The 22100-nt window shown below is 38.1% G+C and overlaps 1 protein-coding gene across 14 annotated transcripts in view; it reads right to left on the bottom strand.

The window, feature by feature from the left end:
* ptprub (protein tyrosine phosphatase receptor type Ub) overlaps positions 1-22100 on the bottom strand; it is a 251449-nt gene that overhangs the window by 87953 nt on the left and 141396 nt on the right. For all 14 annotated transcript variants that reach the window (XM_065298426.2, XM_065298432.2, XM_065298433.2 and 11 more), the window contains exons 4-7: positions 14833-14908; positions 8425-8540; positions 5917-6091; positions 303-596 (exon numbers count right to left, since the gene is read on the bottom strand). In XM_065298426.2, the coding sequence (XP_065154498.1) occupies positions 303-596; positions 5917-6091; positions 8425-8540; positions 14833-14908 (661 nt within the window). The remainder of the gene's footprint in view (positions 1-302; positions 597-5916; positions 6092-8424; positions 8541-14832; positions 14909-22100) is intronic.

The raw sequence follows: 22100 nt of genomic DNA, 5'->3' as shown, positions 1-22100 counted from the left end.
TCTAATTCTAATCGAATTACTTCAGGACTTCAGTCTCCTCAGAAAAGCTCAAGATGTGTTTCATGAAAAGAGAGGTCACACTAAATATTGACTGATGCCTGCAGAAGACATTTAGTTCTGTAAATGGTTTTGTTTTTAATTTTGTGTACATATTTCCTCTACTTTCTGTTTGTATCTTAAAAAAAGAGTGAGAAATAAATATGGATGGACATTTAAATTTTGCTAAAAAAACAGCTGGTGATGGTGGCCTAAGACTTTTTGCACAGTACTGTATATAAAAATCGCACCACAAGTTCACTCACCAGCACACTTGGTTCTGCTGATGAGGGGTGGTCCAGGTGGCCCGGTCCCCCCTTCGCCCGGTCGGGTGAGCAGCACACTGATATGGTACTCTGTATCTGGGTCCAGGTGCCAGAGTTTATAGGTGACCATGCTAACTCCAAGAATTTCAGACCAGGGTGCCTGACTGGCCCGATATTCGATTTCACGGCGAATGATGGGACCATCGCCCAGAATGGAGTTGGTGTTGAGCTGAATGATAAGATACGTGGAGCCCGCTCTCAACAGCTGGGGTGGAGCAATAGGAGATGGGGGCACTGTAATGGAAACAAATGTAGAGGTTAAAAATACACTTTAAACAAAAAACATACATATTGTACAAAGCATTAGAGTTACAAGTATGGGAAATAAAGATGAACTTTTCTACAAGCCCTTGCATAAAAACAAACTCAATCCCACTATTCTCCCTCCACCAGTTTTAATACTTATCTTGACCAGAGATCGCTGCCCCTTTAAATCTTCACAGAGGACACACACAGTTTACAATGTTAAAACCGACACCACAAAGTTCACGGGTTAAAACACCAGTCTGGCCGTAAACGTTAAATCTGCAGAAGAAAACTATTTCATATTCTCCAGGGAGAGCTTAAGGGTAAACCAACAGATGTTCATGCCTATAGATTGTGGTGGAACGTCAGATACGAACGCATGCTGCTTAGTGGCAGATTTTCATATCTGTTTCTCGGCCGGGTGCACAGCAGCCACGATAACAGAAAAGAAATATCTCCTATTTACTTTACAAGAAAAAGTAGTGTAGATATTTTTTTATAAAAAGACTGACTTATAACAACTTTAAGGTTAACAGTTCTATCTAAAATGCCAGCATTTTCAGTACTAAAGTCAACAACAAAAAAAGGTTCAAATGTTTGTGTGTGTGTGTTTGCATGCATGTTTATTATTGTTTTCATACTATTTACATTTAGTTTCCATTTATTAAATGTTAGGGTTATTTACTTGAAAAATACTTTTTATTGTTGTTTTATTGTTTTAATGTGAATTGTAAATTGTATACTTTTGGCAGATGCTTTTATCCAATGCGACTCACAGTGCATTACAAGGTTCTTAACAATATGTGTGTTCCCTGGGATCGAACCCATGACTTTTGCACTGCCAAAGCAATGCTTTACCAACTGAGTTACAAAAACAACCATATAATATGTTCATATTATTAGTTACTCAAGAGTATGTCCCAACGTATACCCATTCATGCACTGGGATCTTTTAAAACTGATGACAGATAACATAACAGACCTTGTTTAAAGGATAGCACTGATTTTCCCATGACTAATCCCTGGGTCTGCTGTGTCTGCAAGCCGCACCACTGAGGGCCAGCAGCACATGGCAAATATCCAGCAAGGGACATAGAGAGTCTCTGCTGGGAAGGATATGAGATGGCAGGTAGTAATAAAGCTCATCTTGTCTGGGCTTGGAGAATAATATAAAGTCAACTCTGTGGACTATATATTTTCATATTAGAAGAGACACTGAATCCCTTTTCTTTCTTCGTAATTCTCCTTCTATTCAGCTTCGGTCAGGGCAGATTATTAATTTCAAACCGAGAAAGTAGATGCTGGAAAAAAAACTGAACCTTTCTGACTGGCTGAAAACAATTCTCATTAGCTCCTGTTGCTACATAATCTATAGGCCCATTGAGGAACACTGAGTTGTGAAATGAGTTGATCAAACTAATTAAAGGACTTATTAGCCTCTTGTTAGCAGGAGGAAGGGAAGTTTGGAAAAGACAAGATGACTGGACGAGTGAAGTGAAAGGGTAACTTGAGGTAAACGTAATGGGGTTGTGTCAACGGTACGGCTGCATGTGGGCATACGCTTTATGGACACGTCCAGCGGGTCCAATCCGCTGTGCTTAACCGGTGTGCCGTAATGCATTTTAAATAAGGCCTCCTGTTGATGTTAAAGCCATGAAAAAGCAGGTCCAATAACATTGTGCTGTGGGAATGCAGCGATATTCCAAAACGGCTTTAAAGCTCTGTAGCATGGAGGTGCAGATGTGACTGGGTTTCTTTGTGAGTTTTGCTTTATATTGTTCCCGAATGAATTACGCTTGCAGCTCTAGCAAAAACATAATGATGAAGTTATAATGAGACTGTGCCATTATATCAAGTGCTTTTTACATTTGATTATTCAGCCCCAAAGAAGCAGTGCATGACAATTGAGTTTTGCATTTGCGAATCAAGAGAACATTAGCAATTTTATGGCTTAATATTTACTTTGCAGTAAAGGGTTATGGTTATCTTCACATGTAACGGTCAAGAAGTTGGTCTGTAGCTTAACTGGTAGAGCAAAGTGCTAGCAACAACATCATAGGTTTGAGTCCCAAGAAATGCACACAATGCATACATCAAATGTAAAACAAAAAAGGAGAAAAACAAATTACCTGACATTATCATTTAAAAAAAAAAAATAGATAGAATTTAAAATAGGGTGTGGGATATTTACTGTAGCTCTTCTCACGTGAAGGTAAAGTGGAAGAAATAAAGTGCTTAGCCTTGCATTAGTGTTACATTGTGAACAAACTAAAATGTAAATAAAATGGTAAAAAAAAGTTAAAACAGCTTGGGTTTGTAAGGTAATTCAACCTGCTATTTGAAGTTTTTACTAGGGCTGTCACAATGATTAAATAATCATCTCATTGCGATTGTTTGACATCATCGCGATGATTTCAGATCACCGCAATGATTGCACATCTCTCTAAAAAACACAAGGGGGAGCTGCAGCGCCTGTATAAATGAGACATTATCAGATTACTTTTAAATATGTGTTATGTGTATTAATATGTACTGCCAGGTAAACCTTGCAAAATATTTAATTTAAATAATCGCATCAATGTGTGAAAATCATTTCATAAACAAACAAACAAAAAATTATGAGAATTAAACGTCAGCCAAATGTATTAATTGTGACAGCCGTAGTTTTGACATGGGAAATCGTTGAACTTAATTTGTTAAGTTAAAGTAACAAAAAAAATATGTTAATTTGATATAATTTATTAGAGTGCACAAGTTGTCAAGTTTCTGTTTTAGTCAATTACCCATGATTTTTCATTTCAGGTTTTCTTAAGACCAGATTTTTAGAAAACAGCCTGAAGGTTTTAAAATGTTGTGCTTCTAGGTCACATTGTGGCGTACAGTAAAGCCTTATTTCCAAACGTGCTTAAATCCATGCTGCTACATCTATCAATGGGATTAGCACGCCGCTGTCTCATAACCTCTCTCAGTATGCCTTAAGGACAGATGCCGAATACCCCACGCAGCTCCAACCATCCCTATCCTCATTTTACTCCTGACTTCTCCTTGGCTTCAAGGGAATATAAATCCGACCTGGGTTCAGAGGTTTACACAGAACGCTGCATTGCAGACTGACAGGCAGCTGTCAAATGATATGGTTGAAAAAGAAGTGAGAAGGTTTACTTAGGTCAAATATGGTGTCTCTTCAAATAACAAACAGCGAGTTTACTTTTCCACTTGATCAGAATCATAATCAAAAAGGGTTTTATTTTCAAGTGTGCACATACAAGGTGACCAAATGTTCGAGGGGAAATAGGACACTACAATGAAACAAACAAAATTAAATAATAAGTAATAATGCATAGATAAACACAGATTAATGTCAACTTTTAAGTGTAATGAGAAGAGCAATATTTTACATTTAAACAAAAAATTGAAACATTGGACAATACAGACATCTGCTAGGCAATTTTAATTGTTCAGGAAGACCTGTATAGGGGCCGATCACACAGAAGGCGTTTATGGCAGTGGCCGACGCCTTTTTTTATGGTTTTCTATAGGCAGTGATTGTTATGTGTGCTGTTTATCAGTGCCGTACGCCTTCCGTTTTGGCCGCCTCCTTCGCCATGCCTTTTTGATGTAGCGCTCTGAGTGGAAAAGCGTCAAACGTAATGCGTGTTCTTTCATTGTCCAATCCAATGAGGGGAGAGGTGGGCCGTGCTTCTGTAAATCAGTGGTTCTCAAACTTTTTCAGCGTGCGGCCCCCCTTGTATACAGTGTATCCCTACGTGGCCCCTCAAAGAAAATGTATGACATAAAACATTTCAAAACTTAATATTTGAATGTAACAAAGCATATTAAATTTTACAATGTAGTGCTGTTGGTTTGTAACCTTATTTTTCTGAGATTTAATTACACAGAATTTATGATAAAATAATTTATTTTATAAAATGTCATTACACTGGGGCCCCCCTGGCACCATCTCAGGGGCCCCCAGTTTGAGAACCACTGTTGTAAATAACAGTTTGAATGTGGTCGTTGATATTTACACAATATTTATTTTCAACAACGCAAGAAGAGAGATTGGAGTCATGTCGTAATGTAAAACACAAAGGTCAAATTTAAATGAGGCTTTGAAACACAACTGTACTTAATAATTAAAACTCATTCATTTGTAGAGAGAGGGTTTTGAAAACAAACATTTTCATTTAAACGTTACATTTACTCTTACATGAATTCGAGAAGGTCAAGGTTATTCTGAATCTTGCATAATCAAAATAATTTCTCAGAAATTCAATTTTTTTATTAGGATGAAGTGTGACATTTTTGTGCCATTAGTATCACCAAACATAACTGCAAAAACAGGGAATGTTTTAATTAATACACTTCCTAGCTGACATTGATCTGTTAAAGGCACGATATGAATGATTTTTGCATTAAAATATCCAAAGACCACTAGCACAAGATTATATATTTTGTTCACTTGTTTGTTTACATTATCCCAAATGTTTCCAACATTGTTTGAATAAAGAGAAAACCACAAATTCACTGTCTAAGTACTGTTAAGTTGTTCTCATGATCATTTAATGTCATACACTGATCAATCTGTGCAGCACGGCCTGCATACGAACACACCTCATGCCAAAACAGTCATATTTGTAGCACTCTGTTTCTATCAAACCACTCTGTTGGTGTACATTATTTCGTAATGGTTGTAAAACTATATTTCATTGCATCATCCATGAACATGTTTGTACATCAGCAGTTAAGGTGAATACAACCCTTATCGTTCAATACCTCTTCACAGCATCATTAAGCTACATCTATGTGCGAAAATTACATATTGTGTCTTTAAACAGATAGTCTCACCCTGAACCCAATCCATTGTTTGAGACAATGCAGTCATGCTGAGCTAGGTGGAAATCTCAAGCAATGTTTTTACAGTGCCACATTGTTTACATGATTCAAACTAGAAATCAAACCGGCTGAATTACAGTACTTATAGTCTCTGCATATGAATCTGGGACGGAAGAATGTATTTCAACAAAAAATTACACCCTTCAGCATTAGCACATTTCATTTCACGGCAAACAAAACCTATAAAAAATGTACACTTCACTAAACACCCGTATTAAATGGAAGACTTCCATTACGACTGCACAAAACACATCCTTATTACAAAACTGACAATTTTGTGACAAAAGACGTAAGCATATAATAGCAAAAGCATACAATGAAAAGAAAATGACATGGGTTTAGTCAGTATCCCATTATCTTGCACATTAAGGCCAGTAAAATGGATAAAGGAGGAAGAAAACAAGCGTTTTACCTTTGACAATGAGTTCAGCGAAGTTGGAAACACCGGAACTTCTGGAGGACTGCGTGACACAGCGATAGAGGTCCTGCTCTGGTTTCTGGACGTCCTCTAGCTGAAAGGACACTGAAAACCGGTTGCGGCCCAAGAGCTTAACAGAACCACCAGAGGAAACTTCACCATTATGCCGCTAGACAAAAAAGAAAAACGAAGATACACTAATGCCAACTTAAGAAACACATCATTCAAGTACCATTTCACATGACCTATGAAAATGATCGATTATTAATAAAAAGCAACGTAAAGAGCACCTATTTCATTGCGTAGCCTCTTATGGAATGTCTGAAATTCCACAAGGGGGCGTATTTGTTCCTCAGACGTTGCACAATAAACGTGACATCCGAATATATTCATTATAAATCGTGAATGAAAAACGAATGTCCGTTAGTGAACTAATTGTATACACTATTTATATCGTAATTCGGTCAGAAACGTCAAGATTGTGAGATGAACAAATAGTTTAGTATTAAAAAGCTTGGATATTCCATTTCCTTCGACTTTTGGGGATTTATGAACAATTTGTTTTGGACAATTTCACCGAAGCAGATAAATGGAAGATTTTGAAGGTAAGTAAATATCCTAAATCGGCGCCGCCCGGTTCAGGTAACTGACAACTAGATTACAGTTTTATGACTGCTAAAAATCATATTATGCTTTCTGTGTGCGCTTAATGGAATCCCGAAAGTCTAAGCTTTACAACGATGTGCCGCATGACTGTATATTTTGAAGATTTAATGCTTCAAAGTTACAATGACGTAATGCAGCCTCACGTGCAAAAGAGGGGGTGTACCGTGTACGGCACAGTGTTCCTTATCAGGTTTAAAGCAGTGTTATTTTGTGTATTTGGTATAATACAATGTGCTTGAGTGGTTTATGGTTCAATAAATACATTATTTTTCACAACCAGAAATCATTGTGCTTCCAAAATCGCACAAGTCTGTCAATGGGACTCTGGTTTGCCATGTATCCATTTAATGTTCTAATGTTCTAAATATGGTTTTATCTGAAAAAAAAAGGTACTTATAGCTACAGTATTTGCATATAACTGAGTGTTTGGGAACTGCAACGTGGCGCTTGTTACAGTAGGAAGCAGACAGGTATCTCACCCAAAACCACACTTGATAACAGCAACCTTTCACCGAGACTCAGGTAATTTAAAGCGAGATGGTGGTGCGAATGGAATCCATTCACGATGTCAGCGCATTCCTTTCTTTCCACTTTGAATAGTCAGGACATAAAATGAGAGCGCTCACCAGTGGAAAGCACTCAAGAAGCGGTCTGTGGTTGCCACACAACTGCACGCGTTTGTTTACTACGGGGTTACTAAAGCGTTTAACCTTTAAATGTGGCTCGAGGCCGCACAAACCAAAATGGCAACGGCTAAAATTTGGGGGTGACGTATAAACAACAAAGCCAAACTCACAATCATCCGTCCTTTAAGGGCTCTGCACGCTGCCTTTTATTCAACCTAGCAATCAACTTCAACATACTGCCAGACAGAAAAACACATCTGATGGCGCACGAGAGATCTGCGGACAATCTGTCTAGACCAAACAAGGTGTGAATACGGAGCCATCCGCTCAACTGGCATAAGCTGGAACGGTTTTCGTGATTAAAGTAAAGCCAGATACTGGGCGGCAGCTGTTACTAAGATACACATTGATATTAAAAAGTGCAAAAACATCCATGTGTTTAGATCTCCCACTGTGTGTATTCGTGGAACAACACATGGGAGGGCTTGAAAACATCGATTATTGCAGAATCGTGTGTGGATGTGACAGCTTGAAACTACACGCAGCTGTCCTTGACCTTGAATCGTAATCATTCATTTGATTTAATTCCACCTTTGATAGCAGAAGAAAACATTCATTCTCAAGAAGACAGTAATCTTGAGACCTAAAAATACTCTCAGTCAACTTGTCACGACATACTGTAGTTTCGGTTAGGAGATTTACACTGTAAGCAACAATGCATCTCTCCTATTTCAAACGAGAAGTGACATTGTGTTGTAGGATAGTGGTTTAAGATCTGGGGTGGTAATAGAAAGGTTACACGGTTCAAACCCCACATCCATAAATTATTAACAGAAAGCACTGTGTTAGCAAAATGTCATAGATTTGATCCCTAACACACACACATATAAAAATGTCCACCTAGATTAAATGCACTGTGAATAAAAGTGCATTGGATAAAAGTGGCTGCCAAATGCATGAATGTAGATATGCCACTGAACATTATTCCCATTTAAATGCCTTCACTCTAGGTTTAAATAATTATTTCAAAATATTTAAATAAATGTAGTTCGAAATATGCCAAACACCTCCTTACTTTAGCAGCCTGCCACCAACATTGTTTATCAACTAGCCTTGACAAACTGCAACCTTAAGTCTGGCCTTTTTCAGTAAAGTATAATTTGACCGAAACTAAATTTGATAAGCTCATTAAAACTAAAGTGAATCTCACCTCTAACAAGAACTTCTCCGCTTCAGACGGACGCCCTGCCGCCACACACTGGAAAGTGGCATTTTGTCCAGCGTTAACTTCCACATCCCCCAGACGAGAGAAATGAGGAGCTTTATCTAAGAAAAGAGAGCAAAGACTGAATTAGGTTATAAAGAAGTGACAACTAAGTAATGGACAGTCTATGCTTTTCCATCCTTGTGGTTAGATTTTATTTTTAGTATGAGGTGAAATTGTCCAGATGCAGGTTGCTTTTGATAATCCTACAAAATATGGGTTAGATAATCTTGCTTCATGATTCCTTTAAATGTTCTTTGATTTTCATAAGAGCTCAGATCAAATACACTGCAGTATGACCTTTTGAAAAGTCACTTCTGTTTATTTGCAGGAGAATTTTTGTAGCTTAATATATACCCAAGGATTACATAAGATAGAAGAAAGTAATAGATAAGAAACAGATGAAAATACTTCATTGATCCTGGAAAAAATATGGTGAAATGAATTAAAAGTCAATGTAAAAAGACATAAAATAAAATACCACTACATACTACACATTGGTCATTTTATACATTGTACACGCTTTGTACATATTGGACCATTCCCTTGATTTTAGAAATGGGTGTATAAAGAGAAGGTATAATTGGGTCACTCATCCTATAGTTTTTAAAGGGACACTCCACTTTTTTGTGAAAATGTGCTAATTTTCCAAATCCCTTAAAGTTAAACATTTAATTTTTACCGTTTTGGAATCCATTCAGCTGATCTCCGGGTCTGGCAGTACCACTTTTAGCATAGCTTAGCATCATTCATTGAATGTGATTAGACAATTAGCATCGCACAAAATAATTTAAATATTTTTCATATTTAAAACTTAACTCTACAGTAGTGTACTAAGAAAGACGGAAAATTAAAAGTTGTGATTTTCTAGGCCGATATGACTAGGAACTGTACTCTCAATCCGGCATAATAATCATGAACTTTGCTGCCGTACCATGGGTGCAGCAGGTGCAATGATATTAGGCGGGGCCCGAAAATTGTCCCCTTGGTAACCTTTAATAGCTGGGGACTATTTTCGGGCACAGCGTAATATCATTGCACCATTAAAGTCTTTAATTATTACACCAGAGTGAGAAGCTGGAAAAAAGCCTTTTTTTAAAAAAGTGAAGAGTTTCTTTAATGTTCACCTAAAGAAGAAACATCACCATACTCCATGCATACAATAAAGATGGTAAACAGTAAAATACTATCAGTAAAATGAATCAGATTCTTGTGTGTATAATCATGTCTTTCAACGGGTGTCAAATGAAAAATACTCCCGGGAAGGATGAGCAGTTTCATGTGATGGTTAACAGTGTTTAGTCTCTTTGGAGAGCTCCTGTGAGAACTGCAGCCAGCCCTCCTGTTGGATTATTACTTAAACAGTGTATGCATAATTTATAAAAAATAAATCTTGAACTACTGAAGTTCCGCTTGTGCGGTAATGAAAGGACATGAAAATCACTTTAATCCGAGCTGTGGTGCTCACCACGATGCGTGGTGTATATAAGATTCCTAATAAATTTAATAAACGACTTTCAATGCTTGAACAAGGAGTTGTAATTTATTATACAAGTCTTATATTTCAACCTAATTAAAATGAACATGCATGCTGTTACTAACAAAGCGGATGTGATTCCAATATAATGCGGATTTGGACATGGTTATTTGATTAAGATGGTGGTGGTTTGAAAGTATTCTCCTCAAAATAAATATATAAATTATCCATAAATCCATAAATTATTTATCATATACCCTGGAGGGCAATAATGGAAGTTTTTAAATCCAGAGAGCTTTGCAAAATTCGAAGTAAAACTATTTTTGAGCTTCACTCCATTTCATAACCAAATCCCAAGTGCGTTTGTTTACCCTTTTTGGAATTTTGGCTAATTTATCCTTAATATACGCAGTAATGCAGCAAGGCATAAAAAATCACAATAATTCATCTTTTAAGCCTTATATAGGTCTGCCCTGGTTAGATTTGTAACCCTGTGCTTTAAATCATTTTGTCTTCCATTACCACAGGGTTTTTCCTCAAGGTGAATCCACTAGATACAAAGTCATGACCTAAAAATTGTGTCATAAAGTGCAGATTCCCCAGAGAACCGACATTTGATATAAAACAGAACATACAATTTTTACCATTCACACCAAACTGTTATCTATTTGTAAGCTTGGTTTGTCTTGTTTGTTATGTTATTTGTAAAAATGCATGGAGACCATGGCTGGTGGAAAAGTGGAAAAACAGAAGGCATGCACTACAGTATGTTATATGCATTTCGTGCTTTTATGAGCCAATATAACTCACAAAAAAATAGAGACTGAAATATGTTACATGTTCCCGCCAGCATATTAACAATGATATGTCAATTTGTGTCCTGAAGTATTGTTTGAATAATAAATATTGTATTCGCCAAAACACTGGTATGATGAAAACCACTGTACTGTAGGCGTCACCTACAACCTCACTAGAAATTGATGCAATATACCTTCTTATGAAAGAAAACTAACTAAAACCAGGCCTAAACTGTTTTACTTAAAGGAATAGTCAATTTTCTTAAAAGAAAAATCCAGATAATTTACTCACCACCATGTCATCCAAAATTTTGATGTATTTCTTTGTTCAGTCGAGAAGAAATTATGTTTTTTGAGGAAAACATTGCAGGATTTTTCTAATTTTAATGGACTTTAATAGACACCAACAATTAACACTTAACTCAACACTTAACAGTTTTTTTCAACGGAGTTTCAAAGGACTATAAACGATCCCAAACGAGGCATAAGGGTCTTATCTAGCGAAACGATTGTCATTTTTGACAAGAAAAATAAAAAATATGCTCTTTTAAACCACAACTTTTCGTCTAGATCCGGTCGTGATACGTCAGCGTGACCCCACACAATACGTCATGACGTCAAGAGGTCACAGAGGACGAATGCGAAACTCCGCCCCAGTGTTTACAAGTGTGTTGAAAGAGGACCGTTCCTACGTTGTTGTATGTCAACTGATACTAATTAATGTCTTTGTGTCAGTTTATTGTTTATAATGGTCCACAAATGTGCGTTTTATATATGTAACACGTGACCTTCCTACGTCACTACGCATTTACGTTAGGTCACGCTGGACCGTACCTAGACGAAAAGTTGTGGTTTAAAAGAGCATATTTTTTATTTTTCTTGTCAAAAATGACAATCGTTTCGCTAGATAAGACCCTTATGCCTCGTTTGGGATCATTTATAGTCCTTTGAAACTCCATTGAAAAAAACTGTTAAGTGTCGAGTTAAGTATAAAATGTTGGTGTCTATTAAAGTCCATTAAAAATGAGAAAAATCCTGCAATGTTTTCCTCAAAAAACATAATTTCTTCTCGACTGAACAAAGAAAGACATCAACATTTTGGATGACATGGTGGTGAGTAAATTATCTGGATTTTTCTTTTAAGAAAATTGAATATTCCTTTAACCTATTCAGGCTGGTGACTTTTTTGTGCACTTGTTTGCTCATCAGCTAAAAACCAGCTTAGACCAGCAAACCAGACTAGGCTGGTTAAAGCCGTTTTTATTTCCATCAGGGTTGACAAACAAGCATCCACCTTCTCCTCTTTATTCCCTCTTTCCTCTTCCTTCCCTTTTTGGCTTGTCTTTCCAAATGGTGATTTCCGCAGTCTGGCGCAATGCCACCCTCGACAATGTGCGTCCAGGTCCTGATGAGAGTTTTAATTATTTAATGTGCACAGTGGGGCTTAGATGATGCCATCTGCCGCCTGCAGGAAGTGTGGTGGGGGGGTTGAAGGAGGGAGGTGGTGAGAGATTCGGCAGAGATGAGCTTTCTTGACCGCGGCATCTGTTGATTTGCTTGTTTAGAATTGCACTTTACTGCCACCTAATAGCACTTTGACAGTTTTTTTTTCTGTTTAAATATGTATACATATCAAAACCGTTTTATGGAGCCTTAAAAGCATTAGGGTGTCCCTCAGGGGTTGTGAAAGGGATTGTTAACTATGAGCGAGCATCACGTTGCTGCGGTGAACCACATATCCAGACCTTCAACGGTCCCTGTGGGCTGGGGGCTGGACAGCAAAATGCATTTTAGTACATCAGTGACAATTACAGTTCATAATTGTCCTGTCAGAGCCTATTAGATGAAAGAATCAGCCTTCTGTTTTAATAAACGGTTGCGAGTTAGCAAAGACAACTAGATGAGCATGCTGATATTGTACAAGGCTTCTTGTCTTAAAAATGCCTGTCAGAGAGGAATGAAACGTTGAAAAGTTTCAATTTAAAGTGAAACGAGACATTCAACAAGAAAAATTTAGTTAAATCTGGGAACAATATTGAGTCACACAAGGCTTTGACTTGTATGTAAACTTTTTTCCACTTCCACTTTCTTCCCAAAATTACAGTGATATGAAAATGGGTCAATATCGCCCATCCCGTCTAAATACCAATAGCGGCTCGTGACTGCTCTTCTGAGGGGCACAAATTCAAAATATGTGTTTGAGCGTCGTGTGTTGCTTGTGTTTTCAAAATATGTGTTTGAGCGTCGTGTGTTGCTTGTGTTTTCAAAATATGTGTTTGTTACATCATGTGAACCATGTGCATCACGTGTTTTGTCAAAATAAGTGCCTGCTGCACACGCGTCAAACCCGTTTATGATAAGAGACGCTCACGTTCACAAAAAACACGCAAGACACTCCCTTAACAGTAAACTCTGATTACGCATGAGACTATACGAGTATCTGGCAAACGCCAACATCTGTCTTATCATAAACTCTTTAGACGCGTCTGCAGCAGGCACTTATTTTGACAAGACACGTGATGCACATAGGATCACACGACGCGCAGAACACATATTTTGAAATTACAAACCACACACATGACGGGCTACATACATGTTGTGAAAAACTTCGCATCGTGCGCCGCAACTGCTAAATACCTATTCGGATATTAGGTGAAATTATCAAATAGCCTGGAGTATAAGTGGAATAAAGTAATTTGAAATGTTAGTTATATATGCACCAAGAAGAGAAACATGCTTTAAGAAAGTCAGGGTCAAAAAGGCCAATTATAATTTATGTTGAATTATGAAAGCACTTTGACATCAATTACCGAAAATAAAAAACAAGTTTATTTTGCTATTTATCATTTAAGTCATACATAATTTATTTCATAAAAAACGTCCTTCATTGCTAACCACTACGCCCATTACAATTTAACTTCCAGCCTTCAGTCAGCATACAAAATGAAGCGTCTAGCTCTGCTGGATTAGGAATGTTTAAAGGATTTCTGCATTCCCCTTCAGCAATGAAAACTTCACAGCTTCGCACACACAGAGCCTTCACATCACACATGCTCTCACAACAACTCGTCCCTGCTCTGATCCACCACATCTTTGTTTTGTTTGTTTTCCACTATGTCCAGCAGCTAGCAGGCTATCTCATCATGCCCACGACCAGCGGGCTTCAAGTTCCCTCAGACTTATACATATGGAACGTACAGATGCAGACATCGCTCAGTGAAGGTTTAATATTACTTACTGCAGAAAAACCCTCTTTAATATCTCAATTTCTCTACAGCAATGAGATTAAAGTAGAGCAAATGGAGAATTTGGTTTAAGCTCAGATTTCTTTCCTGAAAAAAGACCTCACACTGCCTTCATGTATTAGTTCTTGCGGTTCAAAGTATGTCTAGGAAGAACAATTAAAGGACCCCTAACTTAGGTGTTTTCAGCAATATTAAAATAGCCTCTTGTGATCCTAGAATGTGTCTCTAAAGTTCTAGCTCAAAATACACCACAGATCTTTCATTATACGATGTTGAACATGGCCATGTGTGGCTTTAATGAAAAATGCGCTGTTTTTGTGCAAGTCTCTTAAAATGCAAAGAAAACTTCTGTTCCCCTCCTCGTATGACAAGTAGGGGGACTACATCAAAACATGTGTCTCTGGCAGAAGGTTAAACTACGTGCTCATAAGGCAGAGTCTGTGAGCAGTTATGGTTGGGGCGTAATCAATGTGACATCACATTGCTAGGGGATCCCTAACAGCCTGTTTTGTGTGACTGTTGCATTTTGGGAGATTACACAAAGAAGAATAGATGGATTTGTATAATAACCAGATGTTTCTGCACACACATTTTTTGATAGAGACACATTTAAAAGTGCATTTTTGAGGTTAGGGGGGCTTTAAGCAAAGCTAATTTAAACGTTAACCACAATGATAGCTGAAACTCCTTAAAATGTTTTTATCTCCAGCATAAATTAGCTTAAGCAAACATCTATGAAATAGGTTATAAAAACCTTGTATTTGCACAGTCCCTTACATTTTCATCCAACTCAATGCACTACAACACAATGCAATGACAACTGCGTGGTACTCACAACAGGGGTAATTCAGAAGGAGTATGTCATCCACAGCGATGTAACCTCGGCGGTCCACAGTTGCCTCTAGCAATATCTGAAAGATACAAAAAGTGACAAAACATGACCTTCAGAACAATATTTCTTTTTTATGTAGAATTTTTGAGTTTTGGTGAATCATGCCTCAGGTAATTTCAAATCAAACATTTTCAATGTTTATTCTGAGGGGCAACCTTCCCAACTCTCTGATATAAATAAATTAAAAAGGAGTTCATCGACAGGCCTCTTGGGTCTGGCTCCAAAAGGGAGTCAATTCCCATAGACCGCCATGTTAAAGATGAAAAGCGATTTGAAAAGCTCTGTGTCCCTGATTGACCAGCTAATTGGTATGTTGTGATTGGACTGAATACCTCTGACATCAGCCGAAAATGTGACGCTCCTTACCATGTTTGAAAGATTTGGTCGCAATGCAATGCTAACAGGAGTTAACTTACAGGCTGTGAGTCCGAAGCGGGAGGAATTATGATAATGACGGTCTTTACCACATCATCAATCCCAAGAAGTAAACCGTTGCCTACAATCAGTGTATTTGTTGTAGTTTAAAGAGATTTACGTTGGAGAAGATAATTCGTTTCATTGTTTACTTCGGGGTTTGTACCTTTTGCAAATCGTTAACATTTACTAATACACACTTACACACCAAAGGAAATGTAAAATCGTGAATCTGATAATTGGTGCTCTTTAAAATGCCCAACTTTACAGCAGAAATAAATGTGTTTACAGCCTGGTACAAAAAGTGTTTTGGTCTAAATAGTTCATTTTACCCTTCACGACAACTGTAAGAGGGGGTGAATTTTTTTGTAACTCATCCATTTAAATTATATTAAGTCTTAAAGTTCTGCATAAATAAGGGTGTGGCAATTTGAGTGACAGGCAAATTACCACTGCTGTCACTAGAGTCGCGCTAGATGGGTGTGGTTTTAGCAACCAGCCACCTCATCTTCACCCATGTCCCGCCTCCTTACCCATTACCGATTATCAATGAGGGACGTGCGACCAAGATGGCGATGGCAGGATTCGCCAACTATTGGCTTCAAAAAGGCTCTTCACAAACCTATGTGTGACGTCACGGACACTACGTTCATATTTTTTACAGTCTATGGTTTATTACCAATATTGAACAAATAACAAGTTACTGAGCATTTCTAAGAATTGATTTAAACATTACAAAGTAAGTGATGCCAAAATCTTCATTTCTGGATGAACTACACCTTTAAAATACTCTGACCATAAATTACCATTTAATAAAAGTAAACAGGGATCTGAATGTAACTTACATATTATATCAATCTCTGTTCCTCACACGCAGTGGTACCTTTACAGTACTTTTTTGTTATTTTGAAGCCTCATTCACGTTCCCTACATGAACATTTCTGCAATATTTCTCTCTTTGGATTCCTTTAATGGGCTGCCTGCTCTAGATTTTACTACTGTCTGACAAAAATGCACCATGATTCATTAAGCTCGCATAAAAAAATTAATAAAGGAAAATGAGGCAAACAAGAACACAACTCATAAGAATTATCAAACCAGTTAATGAAAGATTCGAGAAAGAGGCCAAGGACATCCTTCATGCTTTCTGCACATCGAAAGTTTTGACAGTCAATGAAAAATACAAAAAAAAGAATCCAAAGAGAGAAAGAAAATAAGAAAGGAAGAGAAAATGGATGCCAACTTCACCAAAGGCCCCTGAGGCCTGTAGGAAATAATGGCTTCATCAGGCAGCCTGTGTGCACTGTGACACATGGCTCTCATTTGGCATGCTGCACACAAACACACACACAACCGGCTCATAATGTGAGCGTAAGGGCCATGAGTCCCTGGGGACCAGAGAGAAGCTCCATACTAGCCAAAGGCAGCGCGAAAAAGGACGATCGCCCTGGTGTAATGGAATCAAATCAATATTGTGCGTATGACAGAGATGATGAGATGTTATTACGCGTTGTGGAGAGCGTGGAGACCCTGTGCGCTTTCCCGAGCATCAGTCTGGGTGGCTGCCCACATCTAAAATCAAAGTCACTGCTTCAAAAATCCCATTTTTAACATGAAACTATTTTGTTTACTGTCTAGTCACCAAGCTGAAGCCACTTTTACCCAAATCAGCATAAGATGATGAATCTGATCAACAGGAAATCACATCGAGGTTAATGTTGATGTATGTGGTTTTAATTGAGGCTTATCTCTCAATTCGCTGCCAATCGTTTGCTTCACATCTGCTAAAGCTGCACAGTTGCTGCCCCAGGATTCATTTCTAAAGCAATAAAATGGGAAGAATAATCAGGGACTATTGCAGCAGCCTCTGCATTAAAATGCCGTCCACATGTACAGTGTCTCTCAAAACGTCAAGTGGGACTGTCGCTTCATTCCAGGTAATTTTGCCATCACCCAGTCAGCTGGACTCTCACCGTCCTCTTATTTCATCACAAAACAGCATGATTTCATCCTCCCGACCCTGCCTTGACCTCCGTCTGCGGCTACACATGTGAAGATGGATGTGATGTTTCTGATTGGGATCTAAAAAACACAATGTGCTTTGCAGAGGGGAAAGTGACTCCAGACAGCAGGATATACACAGCCAGCACTGGCTCAGACTTTCTAACCCAACTTTAATCTCCTGTTGGAAAGCACTGCCACGAAACCACAATAAACTGACACCAGATCTGCAGGATGACGCAAGGTTTTGGTAAGAGATATTACTAAAAATGCGTCTTCCCCGGCATCGTTTACATGCCTTGAACCTTCTAAAAGAAAAGAAACGTTTTTACGGAGGAGCTTTTACCCTTTCAAATCCCTCTACCTGTTTCTTATCTATTCAAATCAAAGGCTACTTCCCTCGTGGTGAATGCATGTGGAACAAATGTCTGAGATTTACGATGGGTATTACAATAAAAGGGAATGGAGTCATTTAAACAGTCTTGTGATTTTCTGGGTGATAATGTAGAGCAGTGCTTCCCAATCCTGGTCCTCCAGGACCCCCTTCCAAAACGTTTTAGATATCTCTTTATTTAACACACCTGATTTAACTCATCAGCTTGACATGTTTACCATTTTGGAAGGAAGCTGGGGTGCGTTCCCCGAACAACGACGTAACTCACTGCTGAACCACCGTAGTACGATGCATAGTTGGAGAAACTAACTAGCTTGTCACGACTGTTTCCCAAAAGCATAGTAACTTTTTCGTACATTCGTCGTTTGAGCCATGTTGGTTCAACAACATACTTGATGATGTCACGTGGAAGGTCGAGTACAAATTAATCTGATTTAATGTCAGATTATTGCTGTAAATAACGTTCACTGAATCGAAAGACTGATTTTATTACCATGATTTAGTGTTTTTTGTTGTTTTATTTGAAAATATTTAATTCATGTACAAGTTCCCTCTTACGTCACTTCTCCCAGGGATTCCCCAGGGTCTTAAAGCTAGTAGGGCGAAGCACGTGTGCAGTTTTCAAATGCAGCGCTTTAATCCTGCTTACAAACTTACCGTATTTTTCGGTCTATAAGCCGCGTTTTTTTTCATAACTTGGCTGGTACTGCGTCGTACAGTCATTAATTTTTACATTTATGAGGCAAGGAAACAACATTACCGTCTACAGCCGCGAGAGTCCGCCATATGCTGCTTCTGTATTTATGTAATTCAATGGATTCTGTAATGTGGAATGACAAGTATGCAAACTTTACGCTAGTTGGCTTGTTTGGTTAATTTAGCCTATTCAACCTTCCAGGTAAGTTCTGTATGCTATGGTTTATCGTTTAAATAACTGATAATATTACTTTAATGTACAGACATCTATTCAGCCTGCTGTTCTGTCTGCTAATATTTAGTTGAATAACTTGCCTTTCCAGATTAACTCTTTCACCGCCAGCGTTTTTAAAAAAAAGTTGCCAGCCAGCGCCAGCGTTTTTCATGATTTTCACCAAAGTTTAATGCCTTCCAGAAAATTTTCTTCCTTAAATATATAAACATACAATATACCAAATGAAAGAACAGACCCTCTGCTTTCAGACAAAAAACCCGTTCCATCCTACCTTTAGTGGTTCTTTTGCAATCAGCTTTTGAATATGTGTAGGTTTTTGCAAAAACACCATATTTTGAGCAAAAAGCAGAGATAATTCCATTTTTGTGACGGACTTTTCATAGAGATCCCATTCAGAGCGATCTTTAAAACAGACACGGACATGCAGCCGCTTGCCATAGGGCAATACTTCCGGGTTTAAAAAGTTGTGGAAGGGCGCCACCTGGTCATTGGCGGGGAAGCGTTTTCTCTTAATTGACGAGATTTTCTCTTAATTATCTCGTCTATGGCGGGGAAAGAGTTAAATGTCTGTTCTTCGGCTTGGATTTTGTGAAATTTTTTTTTTTAAATAAACGTGACGTATAGTTCACTGTGACTTATATATGTTATTTCGTCTGGTGACGCATTTTTGAATGATGGGGCTTATACTCCGGCAGGGCCGGCGTCAAGGGGGGGCATTCGCGGGCAGTGCCCCCCCAAACAGGTTGTTGTGCCCCCCTACAAAGTTTTTCATTAATTTAATATATATATCAAGAATAATTAAAATAAATTAAACATTGAATGTTTCATGACTTGTATTGTAATCAAATGAGGAAAATATAGTTGATATATGTTTTCTGTAATTAAAATAGACCAGTTTCTCTGATTGGATGTATTGCCGCGTCTCACCCGTCTTACGTCTTTAGCATATTTGTGACTTGATAGCAACATGTTTTCTCGCGGCATTTTATGGATCGTGTAAAATATGAATATTAGAACATTTAGAACGAATCAGCACCGCCTGCTTCATCTGACTTCATGCAAACACAGACTGGCTCAAACAAATTTACAAATCTACAGGACCCTGTTTTAAGGAAGTTTATGTTCGTACATGCCGTCTTCAGCTATTTTAAAGGTAAGTTAGCGTTGTTTTAAATTACGTAAGCTTAAATGTGAAGTGTTCATAGACCGTTAACAGTATTACGACGTGATTATGGTAAAGCGGCTTTTTTCAAGCCAGGACGCGGTGTGTGCTGCGTTATGAAACCCATTCATTTCAATGGCTTGCGCCGCGCGAGGGCGGTTTTTTGTTGCGTAGAGCAAAGCGCGAGCGCAGCAGAGCTCAGCTTGCGCTCACGTCGCGGTCGAAGTTCAATAGTTTTGGGCATAGTTTGTGGTCTTTGCACTTTAAGCAGGAAATGAGCTGACAGTCTGTACCAGTTGTATGAGTGTGTGTGTGCTTGCACTGTATTTGTTGTTTAATGTCTTGTTTTTGCAAGTTATTGTTGCTATTGCGTGCCCCCCCGTTGGAAGCCAAATGCCCCCCTGTTAGTTATGGTCTGGCGCCGGCTCTGTACTCCGGTGCGGCTTATAGTCCGGAAAGTATGGTAAAGACGTAAACAATTTTTTTTATATATATTTAGAATTATGGATACAGAATGTACTTAATGTTTTTTGGCTTATTTTGTTCAAAAGCTTGCAAATGTTCCTTTGAACTATGGTTTCGGGAAACACCAAATCGTTGAACTTTGTCAGTAACGACAAAAGTTAGCAAAATTTGCTTTTGGGAAACCCACCCCTGATTAGTTAAATTAGGTGTTTTAAATAAGGAAACTTCTAAAACTTTTTGGAACGGGGTCCTTGAGGACCAGGATTGGGAAGCACTGATGTAGTTTAATCTGTTTTTTTCTTCCACAGTATTACAGAGAAAAGTTTGCCCTTTTATAACAACCAAGATTCTGTGAGGCTGTTTCACTATAAATATAAAAACTTTGATGACTATTAGTAAGAAGTGATTAATAAATGTAGCATTGTGTAAAAACAAAAGTGTAAAATTGACTGTTTCCTGGAGTGACATCACAAATAAGGACAGTAAAGATTTGGATCAGATTTTTTAAATAACAAATATCCGAAGCAGAAACGCAAATGTATTCCATCCTGACTGCACACGCAATGCATTTATTCATCTGTATTATTATTAATGAATCCGACCTACTCTGATGATGTCTTACGGCTCACATTTCTTTATTTACCCGTCATCAGTTTTTATTATTTACACTCTCATGCCTTTTCTCATGAATGTGTCAGGTCCAATTACTCTTTCGTAGCTTCAGCTCTGTTGTTCAATGTGGCGGAGAGAAAAATACAAGAATGCAGATTTGTTGATGTGATGTAAATTTAATTGCACCGCCTGTATAGTCTGAGAAAGAGAGACTCGAATAGGCTGAACCCAGATACTTTTTGGCAGTCCTGGCAGGGGCGATAACATCTTTAATATTTGATAACAAGTTCTCACTATCTCTTACACCTTCACCAATAACAGCAGAAATATATGAGTGAGCATGGCAGACGGTAGAGGTTTCAACTCAAATATTAAACTCAAAGTGAATCCTCTCTGCCTCCATTCTTCACTTCCTCTATCCGTTGATGTTCAGATACAGCTGACGGGAATGAAATATGGTATCTCGTGTAACAAATGCGGGAGAGCGATGAGTCATATTAGAGTTTAGAAATACGCAAGTATTAAGTGACCGCAGTGATCAATAATGAAAATTTTGGCCTGTTTGTAACTTCATAACATTCAGTTTTGAAAAGGGCTTGGTATCCAAATCGAATACAAATTACAGTGCTTTCAAGCATGGCCCTAGCCAGGGTTTGAAAATTAGTGAGGTCCAGGGTGGGGTTTTAAGAGTTAACAAATGCTATCCTAGTCAGGTGAAAAAAGTGCACTAAATACACTTTAAGTATGTACTATTTTTGCACAATAATTGTGTAGCTAATAGATCAATAAACCAAATCTTTAGTACTTGTATTTAGTATACTTATAAGTACGATCCCAAATAAGGCATAAGGGTCTTATCTTGCAAAACTATTGTCATTTTCGGCAATAAAAATAAAAATATATACTTTTAAACCACAACTTCTCGTCTTGCACCAGCCGTGTGACACGCCAGCACGACCTCACGTAATATGTAATGACGTCATTACGTATTACGTGAGGTTGCGTTGGCGTGTCACACAGCTGGTGCAAGACGAGAAGAAATTTTTTGTTTAATGCTTATTTCTGTTGAGATTAGCTTTACTGTTTTATGCTTGGGGTGTTAACATATTTGGCATAATTTAAACCCAATTGTTCTACATCTTTGTACCCAAGTTATTTTCTGTTTTTGATAGTGTTGATATTGTTCATACTCTTACTGACACTATCACAATGATTACTGCTTCTGTCTTCCC

This window comes from Paramisgurnus dabryanus, chromosome 13, assembly GCF_030506205.2.
Source record: "Paramisgurnus dabryanus chromosome 13, PD_genome_1.1, whole genome shotgun sequence".
Classification (NCBI taxonomy): domain Eukaryota; kingdom Metazoa; phylum Chordata; class Actinopteri; order Cypriniformes; family Cobitidae; genus Paramisgurnus; species Paramisgurnus dabryanus.
This window is presented reverse-complemented; position numbering and strand designations above follow the sequence as displayed.